Source organism: Mauremys reevesii, linkage group 1 (genome assembly GCF_016161935.1).
Source record: "Mauremys reevesii isolate NIE-2019 linkage group 1, ASM1616193v1, whole genome shotgun sequence".
In the NCBI taxonomy this organism is placed as follows: Eukaryota; Metazoa; Chordata; order Testudines; family Geoemydidae; genus Mauremys; species Mauremys reevesii.
Window position 1 is genome coordinate 352165774 of NC_052623.1, and position 19379 is coordinate 352185152.

Here is a 19379-nt window from a genome sequence, read left to right on the forward strand (position 1 = left end):
AACTCTGTTCAAATTGTGTCCCTACAGATGATATACACAGACTACGTAATACCACTTGCAGCAGTGACTGTCTTTTTGTTCTGTGTTTGTAGAGTGCCTAGCAAAATGGGATCCAGTCCATTATTAGGGCTCTAAGAACTACAGGAATGCAAACAACAACAATACTGTGCACTCCCTCTAGCACAGGGGTTCCCAAACTTGGTTCGCGGCTTGTTCGGCATAAGCCCCTGGTGGGCCGCGAGACACTTTGTTTACTTGAGTGTCTGCAGGTACAGCCGCTCGCAGCTCCCAGTGGCCGTGGTTCGCCGTTCCCGGGAATCCCTGCTCTAGCATAACTTGTTATCCAAACAACAAGAGTCCCTCATTCATGGTGTGTAGGTTGTGCTATAAATCGTGCCATGTGCCCCAAGGTCCCCAATAGGGTTGAGCATGAGTTCAGTATGGAATTATTTTCAGAACACTGAAATGCAGAATTTAATTGTAACTTTTACTCCTGAGGGAATTCTGCCCAAAGTATTAAAAATTCTGTAGCAAAACATTAAAATGTATGCATATTTTATTTGTCAAAGTAACATACTATAATCAAGTATCAGAGGGGTAGCCGTGTTAGTCTGGATCTGTAAAAGCAGCAAAGAGTCCTGTGGCACCTTATAGACTAACAGACGTATTGGAGCATGCATCCGATGAAGTGGGTATTCACCCACGAAAGCTCATGCTCCAAGACGTCTGTTAGTCTATAAGGTGCCACAGGACTCTCTGCTGCTTATACTATAATCAGACCGTTTTCAAATATTTTGGTAATTTATTTCAAAATACCTGTCAGCAAGTATGTCTGTAACAATACAGACAAAAGAATAAAAGATTCAGGAACTCTTTTTTGACAAATAGATTTCTTAGTAGGCATATTAGCACATCTATATGGCTCCACAGTGAGGGACAGAGTCTTGCCTGTACACACGCCCAGCCCTGCCCCCCCGCCCCGATGCAAGTGTGGGGCATGCAGGCTCAACCCAGCAGGATCCAAGTGTGGAGGGGCTTATTATAGGGGGATCCAGGTGTGGGGTGAGAGGGTTCTGTGTGGGGCAATCTGGGTGTCGGTGGCTTGGTAGGGGGTTTGGGTGCCGGGGGGGTTGGATGCATAGGGGCACATTGGGGAGTTCTGTGGGGTGGTGCAGGTGAAGGTGGTGGAGACTCAGCAGGGGTGGTCTGGGTTGCAGGGGGATGGGGCTCGGCAGGGGAGTCTAGGTGCAGGGGGCTCAGCAGCAGGGGTTTGGGTGCTGGGGAAGTGGGGCTTGGCGGGGTGGGGGTCTGGGTGCAGCTGGTTGGAACTCAGTGAGGTGGAGGTCCAGGTGCAGGAGGCTCAGCAGGGTTGGTCTGGGTGTGGAGATAGGGGTCCAAATGCAGGGGGTGGGGCTCAGCAGGAGGTGGGGGAGAACAGAGTCTGGGTGTCTGTGGAGTCTGGATGCCTGGGGGTTGGGCAGATAGGGGAGGGCAGCTCCTCATACAGTAACCTCTCTCCCCATGGCTGGGGAGCAGTAGAGGTAGGAAGGTGGGGGTGCGGACCTTCCTGAAGCTGAGGGAGGTTCCTGGGGATGGGTCTGACCCAGCCCTGGGAGCAGCCCATGCAGGCGAAGAGGAAGTCCTGTCCCCACCCAGCCCAGCTGGGACTAGCAGCTGGAGCCCAGCTCAGGATAGGAGCCACCGGCTGCGGTGTCCCCAGCCCTGCCTCCCGATGCAGTGATTTACATCTTCCCCGACTGCTCCTGATGCCCAAATCAGACATACGCTCCTCTTCCCCCGCCCCACTGCTTGGGAGGGGTGCGTGAATCAGCTTTTCTGCAGAGAAAGAATAAAATCTGTGGGGGACATTAATTCTGCGTGTGTGCAGTGACGCAGAATTCCCGTAGGAGTAAACTTTGCCACTGACTTATTGAGTAACCTGAGGTGAGTCCAAAGTCTGTGCATCAGTATTGTAAAGTAAATGTCATGTAAAAGTAATGTAAAATGTGAATGCTACAATTTACCCTTGGACGTATTGTGAAGATTAGTTAATATCTGCATGGCACTTACACACATGGGGGTTTATCTAATATTTTACCAGGGGAAAGTAAAAAATAAAATGACTGAGTGCTGATACAGCTCTAACAAGTTCTGGCTACCTTTATAAAAGGAAGGAGCTAGTTACCTCAAATTTGTATTTCGATTCCAATTACCTCTGCCAAGCAGGGCTTCCAAAGAAGTCAGTGGGAGTTCAGCTCAGGGAAGGGCTGCAGAATCTGGCCCACTGTTTCCAAATATTTTTCAGTTTTCAGTTATTCAAAGACACTATGTGATATTTTTGCAGGGACCCGGTAAATACTGCATATTATTTTAAAAGTGAATTAATGCTCATGAAAGGTGAAAGCATGGAAGATTTAAGCTATTTATCCATAAAATGTGTATAAACACAGGCAACAGTGCAAGCTATCTAGGTACTTAGATGAGCTCCCCATCCAATATGGAGACTACAAGTTCATCAAAAAGACTACTGAATTCATCTTCATAAAACTCTTATAAAAGCCATTTTACAGATGGAGACACTGAGGCACAGGATAATTAAATGACTCACCCAAGATCACACCGGTGATAGAGCAGGGAACTAAAACCAGATCTCCGCAGACCCTGTCCAGTGCTTCAACTACAAGACCATCCTTTCTCTCTGCACTGCACTTTTAAAGTACAGAACGTTAACACCATAGCTTTAGGATCAGGCAATAATATTTCAAGGTCTGTTTTCTTCCTTGTTCATTTAGACAAAGGACAAGTTGAACATAACCTCTTCCTAAACTTTTACTGTTGTACTTTCTTTAGGTCAACAAGTTAAGTAAAGATGATTCAATAAATCGAGCATATCTCCTTCCTGCTGTATGTACAATTGACCATAAATGATCAAAAGCAATCTGTGCTCCTAAATTCACCTGCCAGACAGGGACCTGAAAGTGCTCTCCAAATATTAATAAATTAAATGTCACAGCACACTAGTTGCCAATTGGAGGAATACCTCATTATTATCCTCTGCCACATCCTCTGGTTCTCCCATCCACGGTTCTAATCTTCAGGGCCCTGAACAGCCTGATGCCTGGCTATCATATATATCATGTCTCCATCAGCGCTGTGGAAGTTATCTAGGGTTAGGTGAAGCTACCAGACCTGACTTGGAAAGCATATTTAGAGGAAGGTCCTAAACTAACAACTACAGTGAACTCACTGCGAGAAGAGATCAGAATAAGCTGAGAGGTCTTACTATGTTCAATCACAAGAGCCAGCTCTTCACAGAGGCAATCCCCACAATTGTAGGGCTCAACAACATACAGGCAGCCTCAAAGTGAGAGGAGAAAAACAAACAAAATCCACCAGTAACATCCATCAATAGGCCAAACTGAGTGGTACATAGAGGCCTCTATGGCTACGTCTACACTACACACCACTGGGGGCAGCATATAGTGTATGTGTACCTACATGCTGCAGTGAAAGCAAGGCACCCTTTTCCCCTGCCCCTGCTGGAGTCTTTCCCTGAAGCAGGGGAAGGGTTTAGTAGCCGGGAGTTGGTGGAGCCTTTCCCTGCTGCCCCCAGCTGCCGGAGTCTTTCCCTGCTGCAGGGCAGGGCTCCGGCAATGGAGAGCGGCCTGAGCCTTTCCCCATTGTGGAAGTCGTTTCCTGAGATGAGGAGAGGCTCCGCAGTGAGGAGCTGCCCAAACCTTTCCTTGCCACCTCCCCCCTGCAAGCACCATTCCCTGCTTGGGGAGTCTTTTCATGAGACAGGAAAAGGCTCCAGAAGCAGGGAAGCAGAGGACACTGTTAAAAATCGCAGTGTAGACAGGGAGGCACTGCTTGGGCAAGTAGAGAGCGTGCACATGTTGGGAATGGACTCTCAGACATACCCACCCCCTTCAGGTGTGTCTTACCTCTACTTGTCTGAGACACTGCTATTTATCTCTCTGCTAGGGGGCTACGAGGTTATGCTCTCTATATGCCACTGAAAAAACTGTGCAGTGTACACACACCTATGCTAAAAACTATTTGTGTATCTTAATTTTATACTGGTGTCTAGATGTAGGAGTGTTTGGCACTATATAAACAGAGACAGAAAAACACTGTTACAAAGCAGGAGGCCCAGAATTTGGCTCCCTCAAAGGCATTGGGAGTTTTGGAGCACTGAAGTGAGATGCTTTGTTCCTGGAAAGAGGCTTAGCCTTGTTTTGCTCTGCAGCAACATCACCTGGACAGTCCGCAACAGCGTGACCTAATCCCCAGAGGGCACCTGGATTTCGTCGCTGCGTCACAGCTTGCATTTCCTGGCAAAGCCCCCCAAGGGCTATGGAACAGTTCTCTCCAAAACAGCAGCAGTACTAGCAAGGTAGTTTTGTGGTGTGGGCAGAAATGGAACCGGTGAGGGGCAATGATACAGTTTGTAAAAAAGCACTAATGCACAGCTGTTAAAGCTGACATCTACCAAATGAAGTAAAAAAACAGAGGCGAAGGTAATAACATTTATTTTAGGTAGAATTTGGCCTTTACAATTATTTTATCCCTAACTGAATAATCAAGATGTTACTTGGCTCTGAAGACCATGGGGGAATAAAATGTTACCACTACAGCTGCCAAATTTCCTGCTACCAGTCCTTCAAATTAAAGGAAAAACCCATACAGATGCAAAATTTAATTAGTCAGTAAAAGCCCAAATCCTCACCCAAAGCCTTGCTCATCCTGTAATATTGCATTCTTTTCTTCTTGTGTATACTTCTAATTATGAGGGAGGCATCTTCATAATATAATAATTCTGGTTATAATGTAACTGCTGGTAACATAACTCCTACATTAGAAAAGGCAGCATACTTTAGTAATGTTGTTTTAATGTAATTTGTGTACTGCAGGAACTGACTGAACCTGATCATTTAGAATTTGATCAATGTGAATTAGTGTCTTAGAGAGATAAACCATTTGATGATTTAGAATTTGATCAATGTGAATCAGGGCCTTAAAGAGATAAAACATTTATCATGCACATTTGGAATATCACACTAATTCATCCCGCACTGAAGTAGATAATAAGCAGGCATCAATAAATAGTGCAGACAAAGTACAGAGGATCTGTTAGTTGTCTGATACAAGTCTATATAGGGGGTATTTAGTCTTCTCCCTTTAATGGGTGAATTGTCCATAAAGCCCACTGAAGCCACAAATGACATAATTTCAAGGACTAAAGGGAGGAAGGGAAGGAAAATGCAAGAAAGATTGGTACACAGTTATTTCAAACTCTTGCAATACATTTTAGTTCAAAAGTTGAAACCGAATTCTAAGCCATCTGGATGAAACTTTCTAAAATTTGAGACGTTTAAAATGATCAGCAGAGCAGCTTCGTAACAATACCACAATTAGTGCTATTAATCTCACACTTTCAACTTGAAATCGTACTGACATGCAGCACATTGGTTTATACGTTTAACAGAATTATAAATTTAGCAGTTCAACCTTATTTAATTCTTCTTTTACAGCCAATTAAACAAGCTCTTTAAACATTATTGCTTGAAACCCTGTCCTCCATCCTCACATTCAATTACACTGACACAAGAAGCGGCTGGTGATACCAAAAGAGCATCATCTCAAGGTTTCACTAAATCATTCATAATTTATGTATCAAACTCCACACCAAAGACAGTGTTAAAATAGCATCCATTTAGTTTAACCCCACAAGAGCATGGAAATTCAGAGTTTTAAAAAGAGACTTTTACATGAAGGAAAAGGTGAAATATGGGGTAATAAAATCCATTTGCATCCCAAGTGCCCCTCACTATTTTTGCTAATTATGAAACATATCTGAAATTATAAACGTACTTCCAAATACCTTTTCTGTCTCTATACAGCAATAAACCATATCTGGAACCACTAATCAGGCTACCGCAACTAACGGCATCTTAGCTTATATACACACTACAGCTTAGGTTGGTATAAGTCAGTGGTTCTCAAACTGTGCGTTGGGAACCCAAAGTCATTTTAATGAGGTCACCAGGGCTGGCTTAGACTTGCTGGGGCCGAAGCCAAAGCCTGAGCCCAACCCCCCAGGGCTTCAGCCATGGGCATCGGGGCTCAGGTTTCAGGCCCCCTGCCTGGGACTGAAGCCCTTGGGCTTCAGCTTTGGTCCACCCCACCTGGGGTGGTGGGGCTCGGGCATGGCTCTCCCAACCCAGGAGGAAGGGCTTGTGTGGAGGTTAGGCTTCGGTCCTCTCTCCTAAGCTCTCCTGTTGGCTTAGAGAGTGTCTGCATGAGCAGCGTAGCTGCACCAATGTAAGCTCTGCAGTGTTGCCATAGCCTTAGATAAAATGGGATTGGGATACAAACCTCCCTTTTTTTTTTTTTTTAAACTTTGCAAAAACAAAAACACCCTTGTATTTGGCCCTCTGTATTTATTATTAACATGGACTTCAAGGAGACAACTCTCATGCTTAAAATTAAGGCTATAATTCTGTCAAGAAATAGAGTCATCCTGCGTCCTCCACATCACCGGTAAAGTGCCCTAACCATCAGGCTATTGACTATTCTGGGATGAATCAGTCTTTCTAGTTTTTTTGCTAACATTTTCAAGAGAACTTGGTGTCAACCCAATGGGTAACAGGAAATGTTTGAATGTTCTATGACAAGAAAGCCATTTCTCACCCAGGTCTATTTTTAGGGTCTGTTGCCAAAGTGTATTTGAGTACAACTACCACATGTTGCTGACAAGATGGACTGGTTTGCCAAGATGCACTTGGGGATCTGGTCATCTATGGAAGACTGTAAACAGGCAACAACTGGCTTCAAAGCGTTTAAGAGAGACAAAGAAGGTGAGATAATATCTTGTACTGGTCAAAATTACTCACCCATCTTGTCTGCCTCATATCCTGGGACCAACATAGCTACAACAACACTGCAAACAACAATGGAAGATATAGTGTGAGGGTATCGCTACACTGCAATTACACACCACGGTTGGCCCATTCCAGCTGACTAGGGCTCACAGGGCTCAGGCTAAGGGGCTGTTTAATTGTGGTGTACACTTTCGGTCTTGGCTTCAGCCCACGCTCTGGGACCCTCCCACCTCACAGGGTCCTAGAGCCTGTGCTCCAGCCCAGGCCTGAATGTCTACACCATAATTAAACAGTCCCTTAGCCTGAGTCAGCTGGCACAGGTCAGCTGCAGGTTTTTAGCTGCATTGTTGACATACCCTAAGGGTCTATTTGAAGGCAGACTAATCCACAAATCATAGGATCATAGGATTGGAAGGGACCTTGAGAGGACATCTAGTCCAGTCCCCTGCACTCATGGCAGGATTAAGTATTACCTAGACCATTCCTGACAGCTGTTTGTCTAACCTGCTCTTAAAAATCTCCAATGATGGAGATTCCACAATCTCCCTAGGTAATTTATTCCAGTGCTTAACCACCCTGACAGTTACAAAGTTTTTCCTAATGTCCAACCTAAACCTCCCTTGCTGCAATTTGAGCCCATTGTTTCTTGTCCTATCCTCAGAGGTTAAGAACAATTCTCCCTCCTCCTTGTAACAACCTTTTATGTACTTGAAAACTTATGTCCCCTCTCAGTCTTTTCTTCTCCAGCCTAAACACAATTTTTTCAATCCTAGATATACCATCAGTTAATCTGTTATGTTTCCTTACTTGCACATGCAGGCCAAACTTCCCTGAAATTATTTTCCTCCAATAGTCATTCATGTCTCCATTGACAATCAGGAGAAGGAAGTCTCAACAAGTCTGAGGATTTCACAATCCCATTCCCCACATTCCCTTTGCACAACTATTTTTCTGGTTAAAGGAGGACTGAATGAAACACTTTTCACTGCTGGTTTTTAAACTTCCCAGATGATTTTACGTTGTGTGATGTTCGGTTCTACCTAGAACCCTGCTGTTTAGGCCAGGCCTGTAAACACCTGGAAGAGCCGGGCAGTACTTGACTGATTTTGGAAACTATTGTGTGCTGGAACACAGCAGGCCTCCCAACTCTGCAAACGAAGTCACTGGACATAAGTCACAATAGCTACTATACCTCTACTCCGATATAACGCGGTGCTCGGGGGCCAAAAAATCTCATTGCCTTGTAGGTGAGACTGCGTTATATTGGGTTCAGTCCGGTAGGCTGTGCCAGCAAGAGCTGGTATGCCGTGCCGGACTGGACCGGCTTCCCAGGAGCCCCAGGCCCTTTAAATCACCGCCGGAGCTCCGTCAGCAGGGCTCGGGCGGGGATTTAAAGGGCCTGGGGCTCCCTGCAGTGGCTGGAGCCTCTGGGCCTTTAAATCACTGCCAGAGCCCCGGTGGGGATTTAAAGGGCCTGGTGCTCCAGCTGCTGCGGGCAGCCTTGTTCCCTTTAAAATCACCACCGGACCTCTGGCAGCGGGGCTCGGGCGGTGTTTTAAAGGGCCCGGGACTTCCCACTGCTTTACTACATTATATCCGAATTCGTGTTATAGCGGGTTGTGTTCTATCAGGGTAGAGGTGTACCACCTACTAACTATTCCCTTATTTCATATCTAGTAACATGGATCAGCATTCATGTTGCGCTCCTTGTCAGTACATGGCCTGGGCGAGGAAAGCTAATGATCCAGCCAGCGAACCAAATTCGGTGATGAATCCTGGTCATGTGCCACCTGAGGCACATTGAGCATACACTAAGAAAAATATTTTTTTTTAATTAAAGAAAGGAAGGAGGGTGATAATTAGATGTTTCAAATTCATCAAAGCTGATAAAAATTAATTAGCCCCCATTAATTAGATGGAAAAGGAGGGAGGGAACAACTGAATGAACAATAGCAACCAAACCATCTTCTCACTCCTACTTGCAGTCCCTACAGATCAAGGTTGAAGCACAGTGTCATTCTGTGGTTCAATCAATACTTGTCCGAGGGTCAGGAATGTTTACTCCATAAGGTGGCAAGCCTGGTACCTTTAACCAGAACTAAATTAACACAACATTAAATTATAAGGAGATTCCCAAATAATTTGTAAGTGAATACACAATGAAATGGCAAACAGATCCAACCACTGAAACGTGTAGTATTATTTTATATTAGGGGTTTTTAAAAGACTGTTATTTTATTAAGCCTACTATAAAACAGATGACGTCAGGGTATCAGAGCTCTCAATAGGCTTCCACACCTCCACCCAAACTGTGGCCACAATTCCATAATTTTTGTCTACAGTATCTATTGGTAGATGGTGAGAGTAAAGGGTTGTAAAAGGTTATTTTCATACTCATACAAAAATGATGAATGGCACTTTCTGCTTAATGGAAGAATTGGCAGAAACTGAAAGTCCAAAGCTAAGGGTCAGAGGCTCTTTGGTCCATCAATTACTGCATCTTCATTTAACCATCCTCAGGTCTAATAATAATTCAACCTGACCTTCGCTATTAAAGGCAAAGTTAAATCACTGATTTAAATACCTTTTATGCTAAACAAGAATGGTATGAATACTACTGAAATGCAAGATTGGCACCCAAGTTCTGGTATTTCATTAACGAAGATGCATGTTTAAGGTGTACAGTTGTTCAAAGCATTTCTTATATAGAATCAGGCAAAAATAAATTAATATATTACTAACTGTGATGTCAATTTCTACACAATCATGGTACATAATACAATATGGGCTGGCTACCAGCTTTCATGAAAATTCTTTCATTTCAATAACCAGCCCTGCAAAAATATATTTCATTTGCCACTTTCCAAGCACAGACCCCTAGGTCAGGTGGAGAATTTTTTTCCTAATTTAATATGAACACAACTTCATCAGATTTACATACTCAAAAGTAACAGGGTGTGTGGGGGGGTCTTACTTGAACTTAGCTTCCACCTGTTTGACAGCTTGTTGGTATTGCTCCGTGGTTACCTTGTAGAACTGTGCACTCTGAAAAGAGAAGAGAAAAGTGAAAACTTCGTGAAAACACTCCTGGCTCTCTACAGAATGTGTAAAGAACTCAGGTCCCCACACTGAACATCTTACACTATAATTCTAACAAATAAAAAGGTGGGATAACCATTAAAGTACAAGACAAAGCAGAAGCATTATTGGTGAGCAGTTCACTGCAGAGCTAGAATGGAAAGTTTTCTTATCCAGAGAAAATATTCTATATAGAAAAATGGTTCCATCCCGACTTGGGATTCAAGTCAAAATTTCAAAACTATTCACAAACCAAAAATCCAAAAAAATTTGGTTCGGGTCAAAATGTTTCATTTCAGTTTTGACTTTACTGTAGCTTAAATTTCTACACAAAAGCCTGTTTCACGTCATAAAACTGGAATTTTTCATTTAGAAAATGTTGAAACAAAATGTATTGACTATTTAGAAACTTCCTCAATTTTTTCGTGTTAAAAAATTTGTAGAAACTGACTTTCCCCCAAAAAGTTTGTTTCAACAAATCTGCATTTTCTGATGAAAAAGCTTCTAATCAAAAAAATTCTGAACCAGCGCTAGTTCTTTGTATAGCAGGAAAGCTGCATGAAAAATCAGTTTTAAGGAAGAACTGGAAGGACGACGACGACTGGAACACAAATCAGGAGGCTGTTGCCATCATTGAGGGATTCATAGTTTTTAGATGATTGGATAATCCATAAATGGAATCCTTATTGTTGTGTATGTATTTACACTTCTGTACACTCAGACTTCGTGTGGAGGTGATATTCATGTCATAAATTGCAGTTATGTTACAAATTAACCACTCATCCTCTGACTGTCCAATTGACTCTCTGCTCACTAGTTCGTCTTTTTCTAACTTATTCTAGTATCAGAGGGGTAGCCGGGTTAGTCAGGATCTGTAAAAAGCAACAACTTATCCTAATATTCCAAACTTTGAGTAACTTCCCACAGCTGCTATTTTATCTTTTTAAAAATCATGCTGCCTTCGTTACATAGTTTGTCCCTTTCACCAACAGAAGTTGGTTCAATAAAAGATATTACCTCACCCACCTTCTCTCGCTAATAGCCTGGGACCCACAAAGCTACAACACTGCAAACAACATATGGTAAGAGACCATTCAAGGTGAAGTGGCCCACTAACACTTCTGCAGTCATAGGACAAAAAAGGGGGCTTAGCGGGTAACGGATTGTTGTAAAAAGCCATAAATCCAGTGTCTTTATTAAGACCATGATTTTAAGTGTCTAACAAAGTTATGAATGTAAGCTTGTAGACTCATCTTTTGAAAAAGTTGTGCAGGTTTCCATTGAGGATGAGGACTGAGAGGTCAAGTAAGGGTGATGACTTTGTTAAAAAAAAGAAAGTGTTTTCCCACAAGTGATATGAGGAGGTTGCTGACCTGTAACTGTAGGTTTTTCAAGATGTTTGGTCCTTAGCTGTGTTCCACTGTGGGTTACGCATGCACTCCACGTGCCCAGACTCAGAGAATTTGAAAGTAGTGCCTGTTGGTTGGCACATGTGCCCTAGTTCACCTCTTACCCTGGGTTCAAGGGGATAAACGGCAGGGTGGACTGACCGACTCTCCAGTTCCTTCTCTACCACAAATCAGATGGGATCTGAAGGAATGGAATACAGATAGGGACCACACATCTCAAACCTCCCCTTTTTCTTTGAGCGATGGTCCCTACTGTATTCCACTGTGGGTGACTGACATGCAGTACCTATGTAGGAGGATGGTAAGCTGAGTGGAGGACTGCCATTCCAAAGGAAGCATCAGCAGAGGAGTCCTGCACCACAGCATGTCTCACAAACGTATGAACAGAGCTCTACATGGCTGCTTTACACATGTTCAGGAGGGGTACCTTCTGAAGTGATGCTACAATTGTTGCTTGTGCTCTGGTAGAATGAGCTCTTACTCCGGGGGAAGGGGGAAGATTCAATAGCCGATAGAGTAGAATGCAGCCAGAGATCCATTTGGAGGTTCTCTGGGTGGAAATGGCATGCCCCTGATTCTTTCTACTATAGTGATGAATAGTCTCTGAGATTTCCTGATTGGTTTTGTTCTTTGCAGGTAAAAGGCCAAGTCCTGCTGTACATAAGGCAGTGGAGACTTAATTCCTCTGGGGAAGCGTGCGGTTTTGGGAAGAACACAGTAAGTGAACCTACTGGTTAAGGTGAAATTCTGAAACTACTTTAGGAATGAATTTAGGGTACAGATGCAAATAAAACGTATCCTTATGGAACATAGTATAAGGAGGATCTGCCATCATTGCTCCAAGCTCGTCAATCCTTCTAGGTGAGGTGATGGCTACAAGGAAAGCAACCTTCATGGAAAGGAGAGACATGGAGCAAGAGGCTAAAAATTCAATGGGGGGGGCCTTGTGAGTACTGAGAGAACAATGTTTAAGTCACACTGGAGAGTAGGCTTCTGAATAGATGGGAAGATTCTGATTAGGACTTTCCAGAATCTATTGGTCAGTGGATCTGCAAAGTCCATGAATGCCTGAGGTGGTGTATGTCATGCACAAATTGCCACCAAGTTGACTTGTAAGGAGCTGATGGATGAGCCTGATGTCTTCAAAGAGAGGATATAGTCCAAGAAGAGAGGAATATCTGCAGTTTCTGGGAGAATGTCCATTTGACGTGCCCAAGAAGAAAAGTGCTTCCACTTAGCTAGGTAACATCTTCTAGTAGAGTCCTTTCTACTACTAGAAAGGATACTTCCTCTAGAGCTATGGTTACTGCCATTGTCCTGTGCAGGGAATTATGGTTCCCTAGGGAGGCCCAGAATACCAATAAGGACCTTCTCCTTGATGAATCACACTTTAATCAGAAGATGGATGAGTCTCTCCCTACCCTGAAGGACTCCAGAGCTACCTTCCACTCACTGGAGATATACAAGCCTGTCCCTAAGAGGAAGTTTTACTGCCCATAGTTCAGACCTAAGCATATGGCTAAGTAGTTTTTCCAGCAGAGGCCCTATGAACTATCATGCAAGAGACAGAGGGTTCAAAAGTCCTGCTTTCCTACACCCTCTGCAACAGACTTTACATCTCAGTACCTGACTCGACATTATTTTGATGGGAGCTTGAGAGCCGTGAAACACTAAGGCTCTCTCTACAACAGTGACCTTACAGCAGCATAGTTGCACCAATGTAGCTGCATCTCTGTAAGATATCTAGTGTAGCCGCTCTAAGCCGACAGGAGAGAGCTCTCCCATCAACTTAATTAATCCACTCCTAATGAGCAGTGGCAGCTATGCCCACACTGGTGCTTATGTCAATGTAATTTATGTCACTCATGGGGGTGGTTTATTCATTCCCCTGAGTGATATAAATTATACCAACATAAGTGACAGTGTAGACATAGCCTAAGGCCAACACCTCCCAACTTTTAGAAGCAGACTGGACTACCAGGGAGTTGGGAGCAGGGTGAGAAAACAAAAATTCTGCTCCTTTGGGTGGCGCATAGTAATGCTTCTCCACCCTCTTCAGGGTGGCAGGAGTGTGCCAAAATTCCTAGCTGGCTCAAGTATGGATTCATTAGCAGGGAGAGCTATTCTGTTGGATCCAGATGAGTGGAAAATGTCCTGGACCTCTTCAAGAGAAAACTGAAGTACTCCAGCTACTCTGTGAAAGTGGTCATGGAAATGTCTGAAGTCACTGAGGGAGGGTGGAGAGAAGGAGATGTAGGAGTCACCGCTTTGTTTGGAGATGAAGACAGCATTCTTATTGGTTCTAGCAGAACCACTGGATCTGGTGTGTAATGTTCCTCCTACTCTTCTGTTGGATCTGTGGGCTGACTTGAGCATCCCCTTAGAGGGGAGGCAAGGGGTGACCACCTAGCAGATCAGATTGATTCTACAGCGGGGTACTGGTCAAAAGGCCCCCAATATGGCCAGTAGGGAGGGGGTCAATAGGTAGTTGCGGGGGCTCCCTTGGCATGGGATAACAACAGCTCCAAGTTAGATGAAAGGGAAGTAGGTCCCAAACCAGTACAGGTCTTTTGGGAAGTGCAAGATATGTAGGCTAGGGGGAAAAATGATCATCAGGAGGTCTGGAACCCCCCAATGAAGAGAAGGCTGATTACAGTTCCAGTGGTGGTGCCAACAGTGCTTTTGCAGGGGAGTTGTATTCTGCGTATGGGACAGGCAGCGATAAACTCTTCTAGCAGTCAACTCCCTTGGTGGTGTTATTACCTCTTTAGGGATGGAGCGGACCGATAGAGTGAAAATGTTCTGTGGAGAAGCAACGTATTCAGATTCAGGGGTTTTACTTGTTCAAGCCAGCGAGGAAAACAGTTCTTGAAGATGACAACGATTAGACTTAGTTGGTGCCAACAGATCCTGGATTTTGGTGGTGCCAAGGATGATGGTACCGATGGAGACCAATGCGTATGGGCTTTTCTTGCATGCCTCTGGGACTTAAGACATCCTAAGTCCTCATGGGCTGAGCTGATAGGCTTACTTGGAGGTGAATCCAACTTCTCTGGAGAGGATTTAGAGTAAGATTTAGTTTTATGCTTATGAGAGTGCTTCCTGGATTTCTGACAATATCCTGCTGGGGGGGTCCTGTGGGGGGAAATTCTCCTGTACCTGATTCAGACTTTGCAGCAGAAGATGCACTCCTTGCTGAATTAGGCCTATGTACAGGGAGGATTTCTCGGCCTGGCTCTGATTGAGGCATCATGGCCTTCTCCATGAGGTATTTGAGGAGACAAAGTTTCCACCCTCCTTGGGTATGGCTGGAGAATGATTGGCAGCCACTACACCTCACCGTGATGTGGGCTTCCCAAAGGCAGCACAGTTAGCGCTGGTGCTTGTCGCGGACCAAGAAGGATCATGGGCAGGAGATGCCGAGTTGGATGTCCAGAGTCCTGGGCATAGTCCAGTATCTGAACAGGGATCAGGAGTGTGAGGGGTCCCGGGAGCCTAATCTAAACACTAACAGATCTATAAAACACTAAATTGTAGAAACTGTAAAAACTATTTACAAAATTAGAACTAATTCTTATTTTGTAGGACAAAGATGAAGCTATGGACATTGAAGTTTCCAACCTAAGCCATGCAGCAGTGAGAAGGAACTGGAGAGACAGTTGGTCCATACCACCCTTTATTCCCTCAGATGGAGGCACAAGGTGAACCAGGGCACATGCACGGACCAGCAGACGCTACTTTCAAATTATTCAGCTCCGGGCACATGGTTAACCCACAGTGGAATACAACAAGGACCATAACTCAAAGAAGGTGTTTTTGTCTTTTATCATTTGTCGATGTGTATCATTTTAGAGCATAATGATTGTCTTGTTTTACCAACATAGTTGTTATTGGGGCATTTAGTGCATTAGATGAGGTACACCACATCTTGCGATGGGCATGTGTAAGACCCATGAATTCTGAAAGGTGTGTTTTGGGGGCTATTGATCATTGTAGCAGCAAAAGTATGTCTGCAGGTTTTGCATCTGTTTGTTATGGCAGGATCTTGGTAGGTTCTGGCGTGGGGAGCTTCATCTGATGGTGAGCTTAGAGAGGTTTGGGGCAGGGTGTTTGAAAGCCAGAAGAGGAGGTTCAAGACAGATTTATTTCATGCTGTGGTCCCCATCAAGTATGGGCTGTAATCGTTTAATGATACCCCATTCAATGTTCAAATATGAGATGGTATACGACAATTATGCATGTAATTCAAATCCTGTCTAGTTAATAAAATTTAGATTGTGATTTGTTTTATTTCTTAGGTAATCTACTTTGATCTGTACAGTTATTACTTATAATCACTGAAAATCTGTCTTTCTGTAGTTAATAAAGCTGTTTTATATTTTACCTAAAAACAGCGTGGTTTGAGTGAAGTGCATGAAAAGATCTTAGCTCAGTTAACAAAAATCTGTGCATGTCCTCTACACATTGAGGGAGGGTGTCACTCCAAGAGCAAAAACTGTTGAAATACTGGTACACAGTCAATATTCATAACTTCAGATACAATGACAGCACATGTAATCCAACAGGATATTTATATTCAACAGATCAAGACATTTAGAATGATACCTTATAAGGCATACTTTGTACAAAACATGTCATAATTACATCACCATGGTAAATATGGGGGTGTCAGTGTGTTGCTTTGGGGGTACAGAGTGTCACAATTACCTCACCCATCTTGTCTCTCCAGAAATATTTCCATTTTCCCTAAATTCTGGAATGCCTCTCCCCCTGACTCCACCCATTTTCAAAATGCAAGATTCAACCCATGGGCAGTAAAAACTTTTCTATACCCGAAAACGTTGGAGCTTCACAGTGGGATATACAATATTCTAAGACAACTGACTAACAAGTTGTGACATTTTATGTCTAGATAATGTACTTTTTGTAATTTTAAAGAGGTTTTTATGGCTTGACCTGAGCTCATCTGAACTCCATGTCAGCACAGATGGACTTTGGGTAGATAAGCTGAGACACCTGGCTTCACAGTAGGAAGAATAAAAAAAATGAAGTCAGTCATATAAAACTGTTCAAAACTTCTCTAAACTAGTTTTTCCGTAACATGTGGGTCATATACAGAGCACTTGATGTGGTGTGGTATAATGGGTTTGTTAGCTTTTGCTAGAACTGATTTATGGCATTGACACTCTTGAGTAATGTGGCATCACAAAAATCATGCCACCATGCCAATGAAATCTTTATTCCACACCATACTATCACGTATTCCATTTTTTTACATACACACTTTTAAAACTCGAGTTTAATCATTTACACATCAGTGTTACAATTCAAGGTTAATTACTATGGCATCCATAAAACATTTAATCTATTTAGATGGCCACAACACAGTCCATGGAAACTATCATTCTAGATTTTCTTTTTTGGGAAAGACACGATTTTTTAATTGGGACTGACTATAACGGTGAATTTTCGTAAACTGTTCTTGTAAGGCCTTAGCCTTGATCTTGAGGGATCATCCTTTGCAAAAGCGGATTTGGTCTTCATGATCAGTGGGTCACAAGAGCTTTCCTGAGCAAGTGTTATCTGTGCCAAATGAGGTTATAAGAAAAGTCACAAAGCGGGTTCCTGTATTGGAGACTGATCTGAAACCACAAACTTATTTCACTTAGTACTAAAAGATGAATTCTTTCTGGAAAGGTAAAAAGATAGACATTTCATCCTCTGAGCCACTGTGTCTTCTAACGGTTTTCCTAATTATGAACTAACTTGAGCTCTTCAGAAATCAAAGAAAAGAATACTAAGCTCAGAAGAAGGGTCAAATTAATTTTCAAGTCAAAACATTACCACAAATTATAACAAATTGCGTAACACATACCACAGTCAAAAGCACATAAACCGATCGCAGAGGGCACGGTGGTCTACTGCACTCCTGCTTCTGTGATCCGGACCTAATCATTCATTTGTATGGGAATTGAGGTTTCATGCACATGACTGGAGGTAGCATATTTTTTAATAAATCAGTAAGAAAATGAAAATGGAATCGTCTTCACACCAGTGACCCCTTTAAATTTAAGCAATCTTGTCTGCCCAATGACAGTCGCAGCCAGGTTTCTTGGATGTAGATAAAATCAATAGGTATGTGATTAGACAGTACACTGACTATAGTGTGAGCATGGACAGGTCACTATTTGAGATGATGAATAGCCCTCTATCAACCTATAGTCCCCTACGATGCTAACATTTACTATAATCTTATTTGGGCTGCAATTTATCTTTCTCGTGCCTGATCAATAAAGATGAACACAACAGTTGTAAGGATCGATTGTAATTTTTTATCATTTTCAAGCATGAAGGTGCATTTTTGACACACAGACAATGTTCCAAGTGTACTTGTTCTATTTTTTTAATTGCAGTTTGAGTGATCAAAAGAGCTGCTACTAAGAAGCCATTTGTCATCTTAGATTGAGTTTACCATGTGTTTCTGTGCAATACCTTCCCTTCAGAATTCACTCAGGATTTTCTTTCATGTATATAATTGTTTACAATCCAGAAATGAAGTCATTTTTTAAAATCCTCCCCACTTCTTAGAATAATTTCACCAGTAGCTAATGCTGAGAATACTGACTAGAAATGATGCTTGCTATAACATGCTGTCAATTAGAAATTACATTACTACATTGTCCACTAATGGACTAGCAGAATAATGGTTGAATTAATAATAGCTTTTATTTCCTCTATTGTTCATGTGGAATAGCCCCTCAATACACAGATAAATACACATCAGGGTTGCCTGTCTACTGTACATGCACACACACATGCCATAATTATTTATTACATGACAAAGAAACCAGCACCATGTTAAAAGAACATTACGGTTACAAAGTCAAGCACTCAAAAGTTAGGAAATACCAGACTTAAGGTTACCTGTGCAACCTTAATTCTGCCCCCTTGTGTATATGCATTATGATGCAGTCTTTAATTACATGATCACATACTTACACCATACAACCCCTGCTTCAATCAGTGCACACCTGTACTCACTGAACGGGTAGTTGGTCAATATTGCTTTTTATCCTCATTGCTCAATATGTGGCCCCATGCATTACTGAGTGTACACCATCCACACTCTGCATTGAATGCAGAATTATTAATTGCCTCATGGATTTTTCTACAATGCCCTCACCATAGTATCTTAAATGTGAAGTTAAACTGGGAGGTGGTATTATTCTACCCATTTTGCACATGGTGAAATGGTGCAACCACTACTGAAATGCTGTGACCAGTCCTGGTGCCCACAATCAAAGAAGGATGTTGATAAATTGGAAAGGGTTCAGAGAAGAGCCACGAGACTGATTAAAGGATTAGAAAACAAGCCTTATAGTGATTGATTCAAAGAGCTCACTCTATTTAGCTTAATAAATAGAAGATTAAGAGGTGACTTGATTACAGTCTTAAGTATCTACATGGAAAACAAATACTTAGTAATGGACTCTTCAATTTAGCAGAGAAAGTATAATACAAGCCAATGGCTGGAAGCTGAAGCTAGACAAGTTCAGATTGGAAAAAAGGCTAAATTTTTAACAGTGAGGGTAACTAACCATTGGAAGAATTTATCAAAGGTCATGGTGGATTCTCCATAACTGACAATTTTTCTAAAAGATATTCTCTATGAATTATTTTGGGGGAAGGTCTGTGTACACAGGAAGTCAGACTGATAATCACAATGGGCCCTTGTGAAACTATGATTTAAAGGACTTCACAATACCTTTTTCTATTGCAGTTTGAAGAGCAAATGAGCAAAGGTAGTAAACTGTTATCAACTACTGTGGTAAATAAATGAAACAATGATTTTCTGTTTAATTTTGGCACCTAAAAATGTTTCCCTGAATCAGAGAGGTGAATTGTGGCAGAGAGTATAATGTTAGACAAAGGGGTGGCTATAGAAACAAGTCTGCTGTGTGAGAGGAATGGGGATGGCTAGCAAAACTAATATGCTGCATGACAGGAA

The 19379-nt window shown here is 42.7% G+C and overlaps 1 protein-coding gene across 2 annotated transcripts in view; it reads right to left on the reverse strand.

The window, feature by feature from the left end:
* Nucleotides 1-19379, reverse strand: part of CHCHD3 (coiled-coil-helix-coiled-coil-helix domain containing 3) — a 260383-nt gene that overhangs the window by 43587 nt on the left and 197417 nt on the right. For both annotated transcript variants that reach the window (XM_039519888.1, XM_039519887.1), the window contains exon 6: nucleotides 9859-9929. In XM_039519888.1, coding sequence (XP_039375822.1) covers nucleotides 9859-9929 — 71 coding nt within the window. The remainder of the gene's footprint in view (nucleotides 1-9858; nucleotides 9930-19379) is intronic.